The following is a 17,312-nucleotide window of genomic DNA, read 5'->3' as shown; positions in this document are numbered from 1 at the left end:
ATAATAATTGTACTTCAGTACACCACAGAAACATCTGACAAAAATATCTAAAAACACTGAAGCAGCAAACTTTGTGAAAACCAAAATGTGTGTCAGTCTCAAAACTTTTGGCCACGACTGTAGTGTTATGGCAACCACAAAGAACTAAGCTCCATTTATAAGGTGGAATACAAACACACACACACACACACACACACACACACACACACACACACACACACACACACACACACGCGCCACTCCCTCAAAGCAAAATTGAATTCTCAAGCATATGCTCATCTCAAAACTGAAACTTCAGCTCAGCAGAGCAGTTTGGTTTAAAACTCGCCTCATTCAGTTCGTTGTTACGGCGACTCTCGAGCCCCGAGAACACACCGCTGCCGTCTTTACTCGGTGTGAGGGGTAGCGGAGAGGACGAGCCACTGTGGACGGGTGTTCCTGTTAAAGAGGGAAAAGAGAGAGGAAAAAAAAAACGCCTTCACACACACTGAAAATGTTCAAGTGTTCATTTTGACTGTGCAGTTTGATGTTTTCTTACAAACAAGCAATTTAAAAAAAATCAAGAAATCAATGAACAGAGGTTTCTAGTGGATACAGTGCCTTGAAAAAGTATTCATACCCCTTGAACTTTTTCACATTTTTCCACCTTACAGCCACGAACTTAAAAGTTTTTATTGAGATTTTATGTGATAGACCAGCACAGAGTAGCACATAATTGTGAAGTGAAACGAAAATGATAAATGGTCTTCAAAATTTTAAACAAATAATAATCTGAAAAATGTGATGTGCATTAGTATTCAGCCCCCCTGCGTCAATACTTTGTAGAGCCACCTTTTGCTGCAATTACAGCTGCAAGTCTTTTGTGGCATGTCTCTACCAGCTTTGCACATCTAGACACTGAAGTTTTTGCCCATTCTTCTTTGCTAAATAGCTCAAGCTCAGCCAGATTGGATGGAGAGCGTCTGTGAACAGCAATTTTCAAGTCTTGCCACAGATGCTCAATGGGATTTAGGTCTGGACTTTGACTGGGCCATTCTAACACATGAATATTCTTTGATCTAAACCATTCCATTGTAGCTCTGGCTGTATGTTTAGGGTCATTGTCTTGCTGGAAGGTGAATCTCCTTCCCAGTCTCAAGTCTTTTGCAGCCTCCAACAGGTTTTCTTCCAGGATTGCCCTGTATTTAGCTCCATCCCTCTTCCCATCAACTCTGACCAGCTTCCCTGTCCCTGCTGAAGAAAAGCATCCCCATAGCACGATGCTGCCACCACCATGTTTCACAGTGGGGATGGTGTGTGCAGGGTGATGAGCAGTGTTAGTTTTCCGCCACACATAGCGCTTTGCATTTAGGCCAAAAAGTTCAACTTTGGTCTCATCTGACCAAAGCACCTTCTTCCACATGTTTGCTGTGTCCCCTACGTGGCTTCTGGCAAACTGCAAACGGGACTTCTTATGCCTGTCTTTCAACAATGGCTTTCTTCTTGCCACTCTTCCAAAAAGGCCAGATTTGTGGAGTGTACGACTTATAGTTGTCCTGTGCACAGATTCTCCCACCTGAGCTGTGGATTTCTGCAGCTCCTCCAGAGTGATCATGGGCCTCTTGGCTGCTTCTCTGACCAGTGCTCTCCTTGCTCGCTCTGTCAGTTTAGGTGGACGGCCATGTCTTGGTAGGTTTGCAGTTGTGCCATACTTTTTCCATTTTTGAATGATGGATTGAACAGTGCTTCTTGAGATGTTCAGAGCTTGGGATATTTTTTATAACCCAACCCTGCTTTAAACTTCTCCAGAACTTTATCCCTGACCTGTCTGGTGAGTTCTTTGGTCTTCATGATGCTGTTTGTTCTTCAGTGTTCTCTAACAAACCACTGAGGCCTTCACAGAACAAGTGTATTTGTGCTGAGAGTAAATTACACACAGCAGGACTCTATTAACTAATTAGATGACTTCTGAAGGCAATTGATTGCACTGGATTGTATTTAGAGGTATCAGAGTACAGGGGGCTGAATACTAATGCACACCACATTTTTCAGATTTTTATCTGTTTAAAATTTTGAAGACCATTTATCATTTTCGTTTCACTTCACAATTATGTGCTACTCTGTGTTGGTCTATCACATAAAATCTCAATAAAAAACTGAAGTTCGTGGTTGTAAGGTGGAAAAATGTGAAAAAGTTCAAGGGGTATGAATACTTTTTCAAGGCACTGTACATCATGGCTGTCATGGAATTACTCATTAAAAGAGAACTGAAGGCAAACTGTTTTATCATCAAAAGTCTATCTCATTTTATTAAATACAGGAATGCATTTTTGATAGCTACTTTGTCACTGCTATAGCAAATTATGAGTGAAAGATGCTATGTAATGTATATCAGTTCATATGTCAAAGCGATCGCCGTAAACGAGCTTCGTTGAGACCTGTGCGAGACATCATAGGACGGAAGTAAAACGTACAGTGGAAATCAAACCCTGTGTCCGAAATCGCTCACTTGTTCACTACTCCCGATATAGGGAATTGCTATATAGAGGACTATATAGTGAGCTCATTGGTAAAATGAAGAAACGCTTTCGGACACTCGTCCGTCGCGCTGGTATTTACGTCATTACTGTTGCACAATTAAAATGTGCCAGATCAGTCGGCTGGTGGGTTTTCAAAATAATAAATACATGCATGTGATTTTGTGATAAATCCATTTCCCACATTAATCAATACAAAGTACCTGCATCTTTCAGTTCTTTTCAAATCAAGGCTGAATACTTTCTTCTTTGCTGCTGCCTTTTATTAAATCAAATTTGAGACTTTTAATTTGATTTCTTCCAGTGCAACCGCAATGCATGATGGGATATACTGCTTTGGTTAGTGACCATTGTTGTACACTACTTTTCGTGATGCATTGTGGGATACTTTGAGTGCACTATATAGGGTGTAAATAATCCTCACTAAGGTTTTGGACGGCGCTACAAAATGGCGTCCTCACTATATAGTGAGTAGGGAGCGATTTCGGACACAGGGAAAGTGACCAACATGTGCCAACGGTGTCAAAAGACGCGTGCGCCCTCTTTCGAATGCTGACGTAATCAAGCCGGAAGTTTTGTTTGTTTTGATAGCAATCAGGAAAGTTTGAAAAAAGTAGGCAGTAATCGTCATTTAAACTCGTTTTTGTGCAATGTTTCGTTTGGAAAACAGTTTTCAAAATGGCGGCACTGACACCTGGCTGCCACTTCACGTTTTGAAGTCTCGTGAAGATTGCGCGGATAAGCGACGCCTGCCGTGGACCAAACGAGCTAAATTCAACACGGCTAAAAACCGAATAGGCCGAGAAGTATCAGATTTAATTGCAATTAGCTGCCGATACGAGTCACAATATAAGGTTACTAAAACTGAAAACGCAACTGAATAACACGTTAATTAAGAAATAAAGCAAGTTTAAAAATGACTTCCGTTCTCCTTTAATGTAAAGGATGACACCTGAAAGCAAAATCATTTATCCCCCCCCCCAAAAAAAAACCCCACACACAATCTAAAGGGATTTTTTTTTCCCTTTTTTTTAAAAACCTAGCCTGGGCTCCATTTTACCATCATCTTGGGTCTAAACATTTATGAGAGACAGAAGAACGATTGAATCCGGTCAACTTTTGATTTCAAACCAACATGTTTTCTGATTTTTACAAAAAGTCATACAGAATTCGTGAACAAGTCCATTTACTAAGTAATAGCTGAGTATTTATCTGATTGCAACAATATGAATGAGGTTTTATGATATGAATCTGATGGCCATCCTGATTTATGAGCCAGAAAACAGTCCCTGTGTGATAATCGACTACAGGCACTGAGTGTGGTGCTGCGTCAGAGACCGGAAGAAGGGAAAGGTAAAATGATAAGTGTAGAAACGGTCATTTTCTACAGTTTTGTTACAGTTACTGAGGTAAACACACACACACACACACACGGTGTATCTCTGTCAGGATTATTTCCATGTTGTCAGACACAGATAATAACACGAGGAACCTGTCAGTGGTGAACGCAAGTAGTTTACTTTGACGTGGATGTTTGCCCCATAGGATAACAGTGTATAGTTGTATACGGTTGCCAGTTATCATGGAACAACTCAATACTGGACCACTTTCACTCGTGTTTGTCCCTAGTAAAAATTTGGACTGAAAAATGGGAAAATGGACCCTAGGTTAAAAAAAAATTCCAGAATTTCCCTTTAAAAGTGAGACAATTATTGATCTATAAAAATAACAGCATACAGATAAGTGTTGACACTGGATTCTAATATCCTTAAAATACAAAAGCACCTTAATTTCATTCTGTTTTAGGCATGTAATGACTCGCCCAATTCACGATACTGGGTTCACAATTTGTTTTGCTACAATTTTTTTAAAAAGGAATCAAATGAAAATTTTACCACCAAAAGATGCAACATTTATTTTCCTATTCTTTATCAACTTAAATATTTTTTGTTAAATTAAAAAAAAAAAAGCCCTTGTTTAATTTTCTTAGTAGCCAATAATTATTCACCCACATTTGTAAAAGTTGGAGTAAAATACAATAGCCCATTAACAAAAATATTCCTTCTCTTAAAAATGAAATAAATAAATAAATAAGAACTAGGCCTTTTCTTAATAAACACTTCACATTTGTGAACACTGTACTCATGCATACTTGGCTCGTATTTCTTGTTCAATCTATTTGTACAGTTGATCGCACAACATCTCTTTCCCATTTCAGATCTTTGTGTGTTTTTGCAGCATTAGAGCTGTGGTACTTCCGCCTATGGCGAAGTCATGCCTATTCCTGCTATTGTACATTATTGTGCCCTCTGCTGTCTAAACAAAGCAATTACCGCTCTGGAAAAACAACGATTACGCAGCCTGAAAATAATCGTAATTCTTTGCTATTTCGTTGATTTGAATAGTCATAAATTTGAATAGCGATTATCATCACACGATATATTATTCAGGCTTGTAGTACTTGAGGCCAGGACTCGGACTCAAGTCCAACTCGTACCCTAATTTTAATGACTTGTGACTCGACTTGGACTCGTGTATTAACTGCATTAGGACTCGTAAATTGGAGACGAGGACTCGGATTTTTTTCTTTATTTTTTCTCACATGCCATAATAATTTGGCATAAGATATTTATACCTACGTTAATTTTGTACTAATTTCATGCAAGAGTGTCACACACGCGTGCCTTGGCATGTGCATCAGATAGACTCTTGGGCACGCTCTGGACAGCGCATGCGCCAAGTGGACTCTTGCGCGCCGTAAATGACTTGCACCTGCACAGGATTAAGACGCAAACAGTGTGCCTATAGAGATCTTGCATGTGACGTCACAGCCGATCCAGATTGTGACAGACGCCATCTTGTAGGTCAAACGCCATATTCCGCCTTCTACTTCTGGTTCTACTTCTGCTTTTACTTCTACCTTTTCTTCTGGAAAACCCTACTATATACAATTCTACTACAACGGCTGCGGCTACAAGCTCTCCCTACCTGTGCACGGTTTTTATGTTTTTTGTGTGTATTTTTGCGTGTTGTTCGTCTGTACCGGACTTCAATATCCACTACAACCGTATGGACTTACTGGACATTGGTTTCCAGCAGAAAATGACGGTTTGTAGCGATTTCCATCGCATGCACAACATTCCGGACGAGAAAAAAAAAAAAAACATTCCGGACGAGACCAGATTGCGAGACCAGCGGGGTCTCCGTGGATTGTTATCGGAAGCAAAGGGAAGGAGGCGGCGCCGGGAGCCGAAGCAAAAGCGAGGCTACAGGCAGAGCCGGCCTGTTGACTAAGCTCAGAAAACAGCCACTCAAATCTCCACTGCCAAGTCTCTACCTCTCCAACGCCAGATCCATGTAAACAACACGGACGATTTGGAATTACCTTATTCTGTTCTATAATCGGCTGGTCAGTGCTATACTCAATACTTACTTACCCATCCAGTGAGGATCATTTTCTTGTTTACAAGATGCCACATCTGAGTCGCTGACAAATCCTGAATTTCTGTAGAGATAACTGTCCAGAGATTTATAGGCACGCAGTGCTTCACCACTGAACAGCGAGGGAAAGTTGATGAGGTAATCATACACGTCCGGGTATTTCGCTGGCAGTTCAAAATCCGGTCGTGAAAACTCCGTCCGGAAAGCCATAAGGGTCACAAATCTGTAGATCGTTTATTTTAGACATATATCTAGTTATCTGTTCATTAGAAAAATGAACCGTGTAGTCCGTCGGTTGAAATTGATCCATTCTGTACACGAGTGCAGCAGTATTCAGCGGTGTTTTTGACCGACACGATGGCGGTTGTGTACTTTCCGGTCACGTGACTGCAAGATCTCTATATAAAAACTGTGAAAACACACTTACTTTGCGAAGTATTGAGTCGCGTCGCTGACACATAACCGAGCCTCATTTCCTTGTTTGGTTTCCTGATCCCTGATTTCCTGTTTCTTGTCTCTGATTCTGCCGAGTTTACGATAGCCTGTTTGTGCCTCGCTCGACCTATTGCCTGTTTTTACAATTTTGCCTGCCGTTCTGGATTGCTTACCTGTCTTGACTTGTGTTAATAAACACACCTTCTACACTTACATCTGTCTCACAACCATCTCTGACAGAATACTTCGCACTCCCTGACAAAGAGAAGCACGTTCACCTGTTCCTACGCCATGTTCAGGAACAAACTAATGCTGGTGCGGTTGGAGTCTTGTTTTTGGACTCGGATCAAGAGTGGACTCGACTCAAAAAATTTTTTTAAATGACTTGGACTTGAACACTGGGGACTCGAGACTGGACTCTGACTCGAGATTTAGTGACTGGACTACAACACTGATATTATTACATGCCTATTCCCTTCACAGGGCTCTTGCACCTTAGAGAGATGCTGACCATGCTGATTTATAATTTTCATACTTATCTCTGAGTTAATGTTTATTATTTAAAATATAGTTATAAAAACAACACAATGGGGCATGCCGTTATAGAAAAACAATCAATAATGGGGTTGCAGTATACTTAAGTTGATGGTTATTTTGTAATATGAGCACATTGAGGTATTCATAATAATTTTCCAATGCTGAGCAATTTGAGTAAAGAAATGGCATAAAATTTTTACCTGGTTATGGTTACATTTAACGACCACGAAACAAGTTATTGCGTGATGTTACTGTTACTATAAAAGCTATCAACACAATTCCATATGGGCCAAAGGGAAGCTGTGCTAGTTGAGGAAAAGACAGAAACATCTAAAGACACAAAATTTACAACCCTAGTGCCTTGAGTCGATATTACACCTTATGACTTTTCAGAAGGCTCTGGAGGATTCTGCTACTTTTCCAGAGCCCTGAATGAGTTGTTGGAATAAGAACCTGGCTTTAGCTGTAAAGATGAAGGTTCACTCACTTTTCTCCAGGTTGAGGAAGAACTTGGGCAGTGGAGTCGGGACTTCAGCAAGTTTGCGTTTGGGTTGCGGTGAGGTGTTACTGCTGCCTCCTCCTCCTCCCTCGGCACTCCTCTCTCCCCCAGAGGTGTTGCGTGTGGAGCGTCTCAGAGAGTGCGTGTTGTCTGAATCAGGATTAGTGCAGCGGCGACGTTTGGGTGTAGTTGCTGTGATAACGGGCGAGATACAGGACTCGTTGTGAGTGGAGTGGCCATCTGTAGACTGAGGAGTGGACGGGTTCAGGCTTGGACTTGGAGAGCGTTCACCGAGAGACCTAAAACATGACCATAAATCAGTTTAAGATGGAATCAGAAATTGATCTGCATTCAACTCTGATAGAAATACATGTTTGGAATGCTTGAATTGGAACAGGCTGGTCTGATTGCTACTTGTTTTGGTTAGTTAACCTTTGGGGTCGACAGGTTTAGAATGAGTAGGTCATGTATTTTGATAAACATCTTCGTGAGTTTATCATACAAGCGTGATAAACATATTGGACAGAAACTTTATAAAACCCCGATTCCAAAAAAGTTGGGACAAAGTACAAATTGTAAATAAAAATGGAATGCAATGATGTGGAAGTTTCAAAATTCCATATTTTATTCAGAATAGAACATAGATGACATATCAAATGTTTAAACTGAGAAAATGTATCATTTAAAGAGAAAAATGAGGTGATTTTAAATTTCATGACAACAACACATCTCAAAAAAGTTGGGACAAGGCCATGTTTGCCACTGTGAGACATCCCCTTTTCTCTTTACAACAGTCTGTAAACGTCTGGGGACTGAGGAGACAAGTTGCTCAAGTTTAGGGATAGGAATGTTAACCCATTCTTGTCTAATGTAGGATTCTAGTTGCTCAACTGTCTTCGGTCTTTTTTGTCGTATCTTCAATTTTATGATGCGCCAAATGTTTTCTATGGGTGAAAGATCTGGACTGCAGGCTGGCCAGTTCAGTACCCGGACCCTTCTTCTACGCAGCCATGATGCTGTAATTGATGCAGTATGTGGTTTGGCATTGTCATGCTGGAAAATGCAAGGTCTTCCCTGAAAGAGACGTCGTCTGGATGGGAGCATATGTTGCTCTAGAACCTGGATATACCTTTCAGCATTGATGGTGTCTTTCCAGATGTGTAAGCTGCCAATGCCACACGCACTAATGCAACCCCATACCATCAGAGATGCAGGCTTCTGAACTGAGCGCTGATAACAACTTGGGTCATCCTTCTCCTCTTTAGTCCGAATGACACGGCTTCCCTGATTTCCATAAAGAACTTCAAATTTTGATTCATCTGACCACAGAACAGTTTTCCACTTTGCCACAGTCCATTTTAAATGAGCCTTGGCCCAGAGAAGACGTCTGCGCTTCTGGATCATGTTTAGATACGGCTGCTTCTTTGAACTATAGAGTTTTAGCTGGCAACGGCGGATGGCACGGTGAATTGTGTTCACAGATAATGTTCTCTGGAAATATTCCTGAGCCCATTTTGTAATTTCCAATACAGAAGCATGCCTGTATGTGATGCAGTGCCGTCTAAGGGCCCGAAGATCACGGGCACCCAGTGTGGTTTTCTGGCCTTGACCCTTACGCACGGAGATTCTTCCAGATTCTCTGAATCTTTTGATGATATTATGCACTGTAGATGATGATATGTTCAAACTCTTTGCAATTTTACACTGTCGAACTCCTTTCTGATATTGCTCCACTATTTGTCGGCGCAGAATTGGGGGGATTGGTGATCCTCTTCCCATCTTTACTTCTGAGAGCCGCTGCCACTCCAAGATGCTCTTTTTATACCCAGTCATGTTAATGACCTATTGCCAATTGACCTCATGAGTTGCAATTTGGTCGTCCAGCTGTTCCTTTTTTGTGCCTTTAACTTTTCCAGCCTCTTATTGCCCCTGTCCCAACTTTGAGATGTGTTGCTGTCATGAAATTTCAAATGAGCCAATATTTGGCATGAAATTTCAAAATGTCTCACTTTTGACATTTGATATGTTGTCTATGTTCTATTGTGAATACAATATCAGTTTTTGAGATTTGTAAATTATTGCATTCCGTTTTGACTTACAATTTGTACTTTGTCCCAACTTTTTTGGAATTGGGGGTTGTACTTTATACTTTCCTTTGTGCCCACTGCCAAATAATATGGTTTTTAAATCACCCAAATTAGATGAAACAAAACTTGTCACCTTACTCAGTCACACCAGAGTTGGAGTGCTGAGCGCCCACTTCCCAATTAATAAAAGACTATTCACATGGTAACGGCATGACAATCATTTTCACCCTTTCGGTTTCGATTGGTTTCTCTTTCGCGGTGGGAATGCCCACCGTAAACAAGATAAACTCCATCAACCATAGTTTAGGCTATTTGGAGGTAAAACTTGTTTCGAGATGGCACGTGATTTTTATGCGCTTTGGATGATTCAGGACAGCAATTCAATTCAATCTTGAGAACTGCAACACTGATGATGAGCGGCACCCTTATTCCTTTGACTTGATCCAGCAGAAGATCAACTCGAGTAAGTGTAAATATTTCTTCTATTTATTATGAGCAGATCGGTTGATGTGTGTGTGCTGTAGAACATACACAGGAAAAATGACTGAGCAATTTTTCCAGTTAAAAGTATTTTCCTCAAAAATAGTCCATTTTGCTCTACTCTGAATTGAGTGTGTAAAATTTGGAGTTGGAGTAAAATTACAGAGTAATTGTGTAACAGAGTTTGGTTGTGAACTGAGTAAAATAGCACAAGAGTTAATGTCAAGACACACTGAATAGAGTCAAATACCAAAATAAAAAGTCAAATACCAGATAAACGAAGATGTTGTAAAAAGCAGTTTTAGACTCGTGTTGGAATCTGCGAAAAAACATGACCTTACCCGCTGTGATGAACTGCTTTGATCACTTGACCTGATGGGATTAAGAGATGGCAGTGGGAGGGGTTTACACTCTTTTCATTGCATGGAATGGAAATTTTTCCTCTTCTCATTGCATGGAATGGAAATTTTTCCTCTTCTCATTGAAAAACCCTCCCACTGCCAAGCCTTTATCCCAAAACAATAGGACAAATTTTTGATGGCCAGTTAATTGCCCAAATCAATGGAGCAGATTTAAGTTTTTGTGCTTGATACATTCCTAAGACTGAACAGAATCACCTCCAGTGACCAAGACAGTTCGACACAATGGGTAAGGTCATGTTTTTTTTCCACACATTCCAACACAGTTCTAAAACTGCTTTTTACAACATCTTCATTTATCTTTTTTTTTAAAGTACAATCTACTAGTACTACATAGATATTGTCATTGAACTTGTACTGAATACAAAAAAGAGTCATATAACTTTGAAAGTATGGCTTAGATTTGTTGAAACTGACAACAAAATCATTAGAGTGCCAGAAAATAGCCTCAGACCCCAGAGGGTTAAATCCTTGAGATTTATCTTTGCTTGCACATTCTGCTCTCTGCTTAATGAAGGTTATGTTGACCAGTAATGTCTTTCTTCTTCTCATAAGACTATAGGGGTGTTCACACAGCAACTTTTACTCCGGTGTAGCACCGGGGCTGCCCCGGTAGAGCGTTCACACGGTACAAAGTTATACCAGTGTAGCCCCTGAAAGCTGCTTAAACCGGTGCAAATCTAACCCTGCTGCGAGGTGGTTTAAGAAATTTACTCCGGAGTAAATGCTAGTCTGCGGGGCAGCACCGATATAAAATGGGACGTCTGAATGCTACAGGGGTAGACTCGCTACGTGTGAGGAGAGTTGATTACATACGGGCATTGCATAATTTGCATCCTGGTATTTTGCGCTTCCAAAATGGCGAATATCAACAACAACAGAACTGCGTGTCTTCCAGTGTTGCCAGACTGGGCGATTTTACGTGCATTTTGGCGGATTTGAACATATTTTGGGCTGGAAAACGTCAGCAGTATCTGGCAACACTGGTGTCTTCATCCACATTGTTTTCCTGGCACTTGGTGATGCCATGACAACCGGGAAAAGGAAGTACATTTTCATGCATGCGCATAATTTCATTTCCGCATTATTACTATCGTATAGCACGGTCGCAAAAACTGCCGTGTGAACGCAAGTGGGGCTGCACCGGTGCTAACACGCTTCTCTCTAGTAAGCAGGTTTGTGACGTGTGAACGCTCCACAAAATTTACACCGGTGTAAGATATATCGCAACAAAATACATCGATGCAAATATGTGCCGTGTGAACACCCCTATTGATCCTGACGGGTGATGCAATGGTACATAATGTCTCTTCTTTCAGACAGAAGTGTAGTCTAAACCAGTGATGTAATGCTTCATCACTCATTTACGTTATACATAGATAACTTCGCTTCGTCAATTAAATCCTCCTCCTCCAATCACAGCTATAATACACTGTTGAATGAATATATGCTCATGTTTGCCCAACAATAAACTGAGAAACATCTCTAAGCAGCGGTGAGGCAGAATCTCTCAGGCTGCAGAGGTCGACATTCCTAGATCATATTTTGTCAATTCAACCTCCTTCATTACAGACAGATCAAAACCGAACAGTTTTCTTGACTCAAACGACTGGGGGGGCTGAAAGTCAGATATGAAGGTCACAGGACAAAGAAAATCCAAAACTGCTTTACTCTCGCCACGACAGCTGTGGATTAACTCCCCAAGGCCTACACAGAGACAAAGAAACATACGCCTGGACATGGTTTTATCTCATCTCATTATCTCTAGCCGCTTTATCCTGTTCTACAGGGTTGCAGGCAAGCTGGAGCCTATCCCAGCTGACTACGGGCGAAAGGCGGGGTACACCCTGGACAAGTCGCCAGGTCATCACAGGGCTGACACATAGACACAGACAACCATTCACACTCACATTCACACCTACGGTCAATTTAGAGTCACCAGTTAACCTAACCTGCATGTCTTTGGACTGTGGGGGAAACCGGAGCACCCGGAGGAAACCCACGCGGACACGGGGAGAACATGCAAACTCCACACAGAAAGGCCCTCGCCGGCCACGGGGCTTGAACCTGGACCTTCTTGCTGTTAGGCGACAGCGCTAACCACTACACCACCGTGCCGCCCACAGGGTTTTATATTTCTGCCACTTCTGAGCTAATTCTTTGAGTCAGGATCAAGCGTTATACCTCATATGATTCAACCTACTCTCTCTTATTCGTGCAGTGTAAAGTCACTATCATGCTTTACTTTTGTGTAAGTGTTCAATAAAAGAACACCTAGAGCAGGGGTGGACAATTATTTTTTTCCATGGGGCCACATGAGAAACAGAAAATTTTGTGGAGGGCCGGACCAAAAGGCTGAACTAAATTCTGCATAATATTAATTGTATTTCTTTATATAAAGCAGTAAATAACATTGTTTTTACAAGCTGCTAAGACGGGTAAGAGTATGGAAAAAATGAGGTTGCCTTACAAAAAATGTCATTTATTCAATCAAATTTCCCAAAATAATGGTTAACAAAATGTGAATGTTTGTACCATTTTTTTTCAGTCACATTCACCCCAAAACACAATAAAGACATCACAATATTGTCTTTCTACTCCAAATATCAAACAAGATACATCATATTATAATAATGATGCCGTGCTGATTCGGTGTCGGTATCAGATCTACAGATCGGCTCGGGCTCCGGCGCCTGCTGGTGACGTCACACTATGTGATTGGCTGGACCGTTTGAAGGATGACGTACAAGTTTGTGGTTGGTCTGGACAAATTACGGAAGTAGTTATCGCGGGATTAGGTTTCGTGGAATTTCATGTCGCGTGCATTGCGTTTTTGTTGAACACAACTAAATAAAAGCAATGCACATTCAGTCCATGCAGGAGGTAAAATTAGAAAATACGTTTATTTTGTAATTTCTAGTTAACCTTACGCGGGCTGGTCAGAATGAACCAAAGGGCCGGATGCGGCCCGCGGGCCGTAAAATGCCCAGGTCTGACCTAGTGGAAAAAAAAAAGCTGGTTAAGATTGTTTTGTTGAATAACTTGATATTTAACCAGGGAATTTCTTTCCAATGTGAAAGATTGTATTTAAGTATTTTGGAGGTTCATGTAAAGTTTGGTGCAAATACATTTCTTCCTCAGTGACTTCTCAGTTTTGTTACTAGGTGGCACTTTTCCTTGTGTTATTCAGTGGGATTGCTGTGTGCACCGACTAACACGCAAGTTGTTGCGTGGGAACGTCCTTTCCAGTAAGCTTCTGTTCCACCGTGTGATCACACACACTGTAAAATCTGCCCTGGGTACCGTCAAAGTACCATTTACGTTGCACCCTAAAGCTTGTCTCTTTGGTAAATGGCTCAAAAGTTATCGGCATCCTGACTTTTGTATTAAACCTGTCCAAGTGAACAGTTCACGAGGCTCCTGTACTGCTAGAACGCGGCACGCACGCTAAACCAGTTCAGATTTCCACATCACCTCGTGGAGCATCCTGCACCGTCTCCGATTGGCTGGAAGAACTTGGACGAGCTGACCTTCTTGAACTGGGCCTGCTCGTTGGGATACAGCAGGATCATGGGTAAGGTGAAGTCGAAGGTGATCCTCAAGCCGTCCACCATTTCCTTACAGAGCTCCTCGCTGTGGGTGGAAAAGGCACGAGAAACGCTTAAAGGTGAACGAGTGAGAGACCTTTCTCCACTGAACATCCTGAAACCGGTCAGTCAGTACACCTGCAAAAACTTCGCTTTAAATCAGAACATGATTACAGCGGCAGGAACGTGGACACGTTCATAAACAGAAATGCAGTGGCAAATATGGATGTTTCTCCAGATAAGAACTCGAAAAGGAAACCTGTTATTACTGAACATCACATGATCGCTGCTGAGTGGACACAGCATGAACAAGACAACTGGTTCCTGTGCTTTTAGTTTTGATGTCGTGTTTGGACGTTTGTGTGTTTAGCTTCACTGTCGTGTGGTTTTTGATGTTACTTTTAACTTCATTGTCACATATTTGGCTTCACTGTCGCATGTTTATTTGATGGGCTCGCGTGTTGAGCTCCACCATGGCGCTTTTTTTTTTTGATGCTCCGGCGTATCGAGCTCCACTGTTGCGTGTTGATTTGTTTGATGCTCCAGCGTGTTGAGCTCCACCATCGCAATTTTTTTGATGCGCCGGCATGTCGAGCTCCACCGCCGCAATTTTTTTTGATGCGCCGGCCGGCATGTCAAGCTCCACCGCCGCGATTTTTTTGATGCGCCGGCATGTCGAGCTCCACCGCCGCGATTTTTTTGATGCGCCGGCCGGCATGTCAAGCTCCACCGCCGCGATTTTTTTGATGCGCCGGCATGTCGAGCTCCACCGCCGCGATTTTTTTGATGCACCGGCATGTCGAGCTCCACCGCTGCGATTTTTTTGATGCGCCAGCATTTCGAGCTCTGCTGCAATTTTTTTGATGCGCCGGCATGTCGAGCTCCACCACCGCGATTTTTTTGAGGCGCCAGCGTGTCGAGCTCGACCATTGCGATTTTTTTTGATGGGCCAGCGTGTCGAGCTCCACCGCCGCGATTTTTTTTATGCGCCGGCATGTCGAGCTCCACCGCCGCGATTTTTTTTGATGCACCAGCATGTCGAGCTCCACCATCACGATTTTTTTGCTGCGCCAGCATGTTGAGCGCCACCGCCACGATTTTTTTGACGCGCCAGCGTGTCGAGCTCGACCATTGCGATTTTTCTGATGCGCCGGCATATCGAGCTCCACCGCCGCAATTTTTTTGATGCGCCGGAGTATCGAGCTCCACCATCGCAATTTTTTTTGATGCGCCAGCATGTCGAGCTCCACCGCTGCGATTTTTTTGATTCGCCAGCGTGTCGAGCTCAACCATTGCGATTTTTTTGATGCGCTGGCATGTCAAGCTCCACCGCCACAATTTTTTTTTGATGCGCCAGTGTGTTGAGCTCCACCATCGCAATTTTTTTGATGCGCCGGCATGTCGAGCTCCACCGCCGTGATTTTTTTGAGGCGCCGGCATGTCGAGCTCCACCGCTGCGATTTTTTTGATGTGCCAGCATTTCGAGCTCCACTGCGATTTTTTTGATGCGCCGGCATGTCGAGCTCCACCACCGCGATTTTTTTGAGGCGCCAGCGTGTCGAGCTCGACCATTGCGATTTTTTTTATGCGCCGGCATGTCGAGCTCCACCGCCACGATTTTTTTTGATGCACCAGCATGTCGAGCTCCACCATCACGATTTTTTTGATGCGCCAGCATGTTGAGCTCCACTGCCATGATTTTTTTGACGCGCCAGCGTGTCGAGCTCGACCATTGCGATTTTTCTGATGCGCCGGCATATCGAGCTACACCGCCGCGATTTTTTTGATGGGCCGGCATGTTGAGCTCAACCGCCACGATTTTTTTGATGCGCTGGCGTGTCGAGCTCCACCGCCGCAATTTTTTTGATGCGCCGGAGTATCGAGCTCTACCATCGCAATTTTTTTTTGATGCGCCGGCATGTCGAGCTCCACCGCTGCGATTTTTTTGACGCGCCAGCGTGTCGAGCTCAACCATTGCGATTTTTTTGATGCGCCGGCGTGTCGAGCTCCACCATCGCGTTTTTTTTTTTTTTTTGATGCGCCAGCATATCGAGCTCCACCGCCGCAATTTTTTTGATGGGCCGGCATGTCGAGCTCCACCATCGCAATTTTTTTGATGCGCCAGCGTGTCGAGCTCCACCATCACGATTTTTTTGATGCGCTGGCATGTTGAGCTCCACCACCACAATTTTTTTTTTGATGCGCCAGTGTGTCGAGCTCCACCATCACAATTTTTTTGATGCGCCGGCATGTTGAGCTCCACCGCCACGATTTTTTTGATGTGCCGGCATGTCGAGCTCCACCGCCGTGATTTTTTTGAGGCGCCAGCATGTCGAGCTCCACCGCCACTATTTTTTTTTGATGTGCCAACGTGTCGAGCTCCACCGTTGCAAGTTTTCTGATGCGGTGGCGTGTCGAGCTCCACCGTCGCGAGTTTTCTGATGTGGCGGCGTATCGAGCTCCACCGTCGCGAGTTTTCTGATGCGGCAGCGTGTCGAGCTCCACCGTCACGAGTTTTCTGATGTGGCGGCGTATCGAGCTCCACCGTCGCGAGTTTTCTGATGCGGCAGCGTGTCGAGCTCCACCGTCACGAGTTTTCTGATGCGGCGGCGTGTCGAGCTCCACCGTCGCGAGTTTTCTGATGCGGCGGCGTGTCGAGCTCCACCGCCACGATTTTTTTTGATGCACCAGCATGTCGAGCTCCACCATCACGATTTTTTTGATGCGCCAGCATGTTGAGCTCCACTGCCATGATTTTTTTGACGCGCCAGCGTGTCGAGCTCGACCATTGCGATTTTTCTGATGCGCCGGCATATCGAGCTACACCGCCGTGATTTTTTTGATGGGCCGGCATGTTGAGCTCAACCGCCACGATTTTTTTGATGCGCTGGCGTGTCGAGCTCCACCGCCGCAATTTTTTTGATGCGCCGGAGTATCGAGCTCTACCATCGCAATTTTTTTGATGCGCCGGAGTATCGAGCTCTACCATCGCAATTTTTTTTTGATGCGCCGGCATGTCGAGCTCCACCGCTGCGATTTTTTTGACGCGCCAGCGTGTCGAGCTCAACCATTGCGATTTTTTTGATGCGCCGGCGTGTCGAGCTCCACCATCGCGTTTTTTTTTTTTTTTGATGCGCCGGCATGTCGAGCTCCACCGCCACAATTTTTTTTTTGATGCGCCAGTGTGTCGAGCTCCACCATCACAATTTTTTTGATGCGCTGGCATGTCAAGCTCCACCGCCACAATTTTTTTTGATGCGCCAGTGTGTTGAGCTCCACCATCGCAATTTTTTTGATGCGCCGGCATGTCG

General features: G+C 43.4%; 1 protein-coding gene across 2 annotated transcripts in view; it reads right to left on the bottom strand.

Annotated features, from left to right (window-relative positions):
* Positions 1-17,312, bottom strand: part of LOC132866139 (male-specific lethal 3 homolog) — a 135,198-nt gene that overhangs the window by 56,752 nt on the left and 61,134 nt on the right. For both annotated transcript variants that reach the window (XM_060898733.1, XM_060898734.1), the window contains 3 exons: positions 13,889-14,047; positions 7,417-7,727; positions 329-438 (listed from right to left, as the gene is read on the bottom strand). In XM_060898733.1, the coding sequence (XP_060754716.1) occupies positions 329-438; positions 7,417-7,727; positions 13,889-14,047 (580 nt within the window). The remainder of the gene's footprint in view (positions 1-328; positions 439-7,416; positions 7,728-13,888; positions 14,048-17,312) is intronic.

Source organism: Neoarius graeffei, chromosome 18, assembly GCF_027579695.1.
Source record: "Neoarius graeffei isolate fNeoGra1 chromosome 18, fNeoGra1.pri, whole genome shotgun sequence".
Lineage (NCBI taxonomy): Eukaryota > Metazoa > Chordata > Actinopteri > Siluriformes > Ariidae > Neoarius > Neoarius graeffei.
This window is presented reverse-complemented; position numbering and strand designations above follow the sequence as displayed.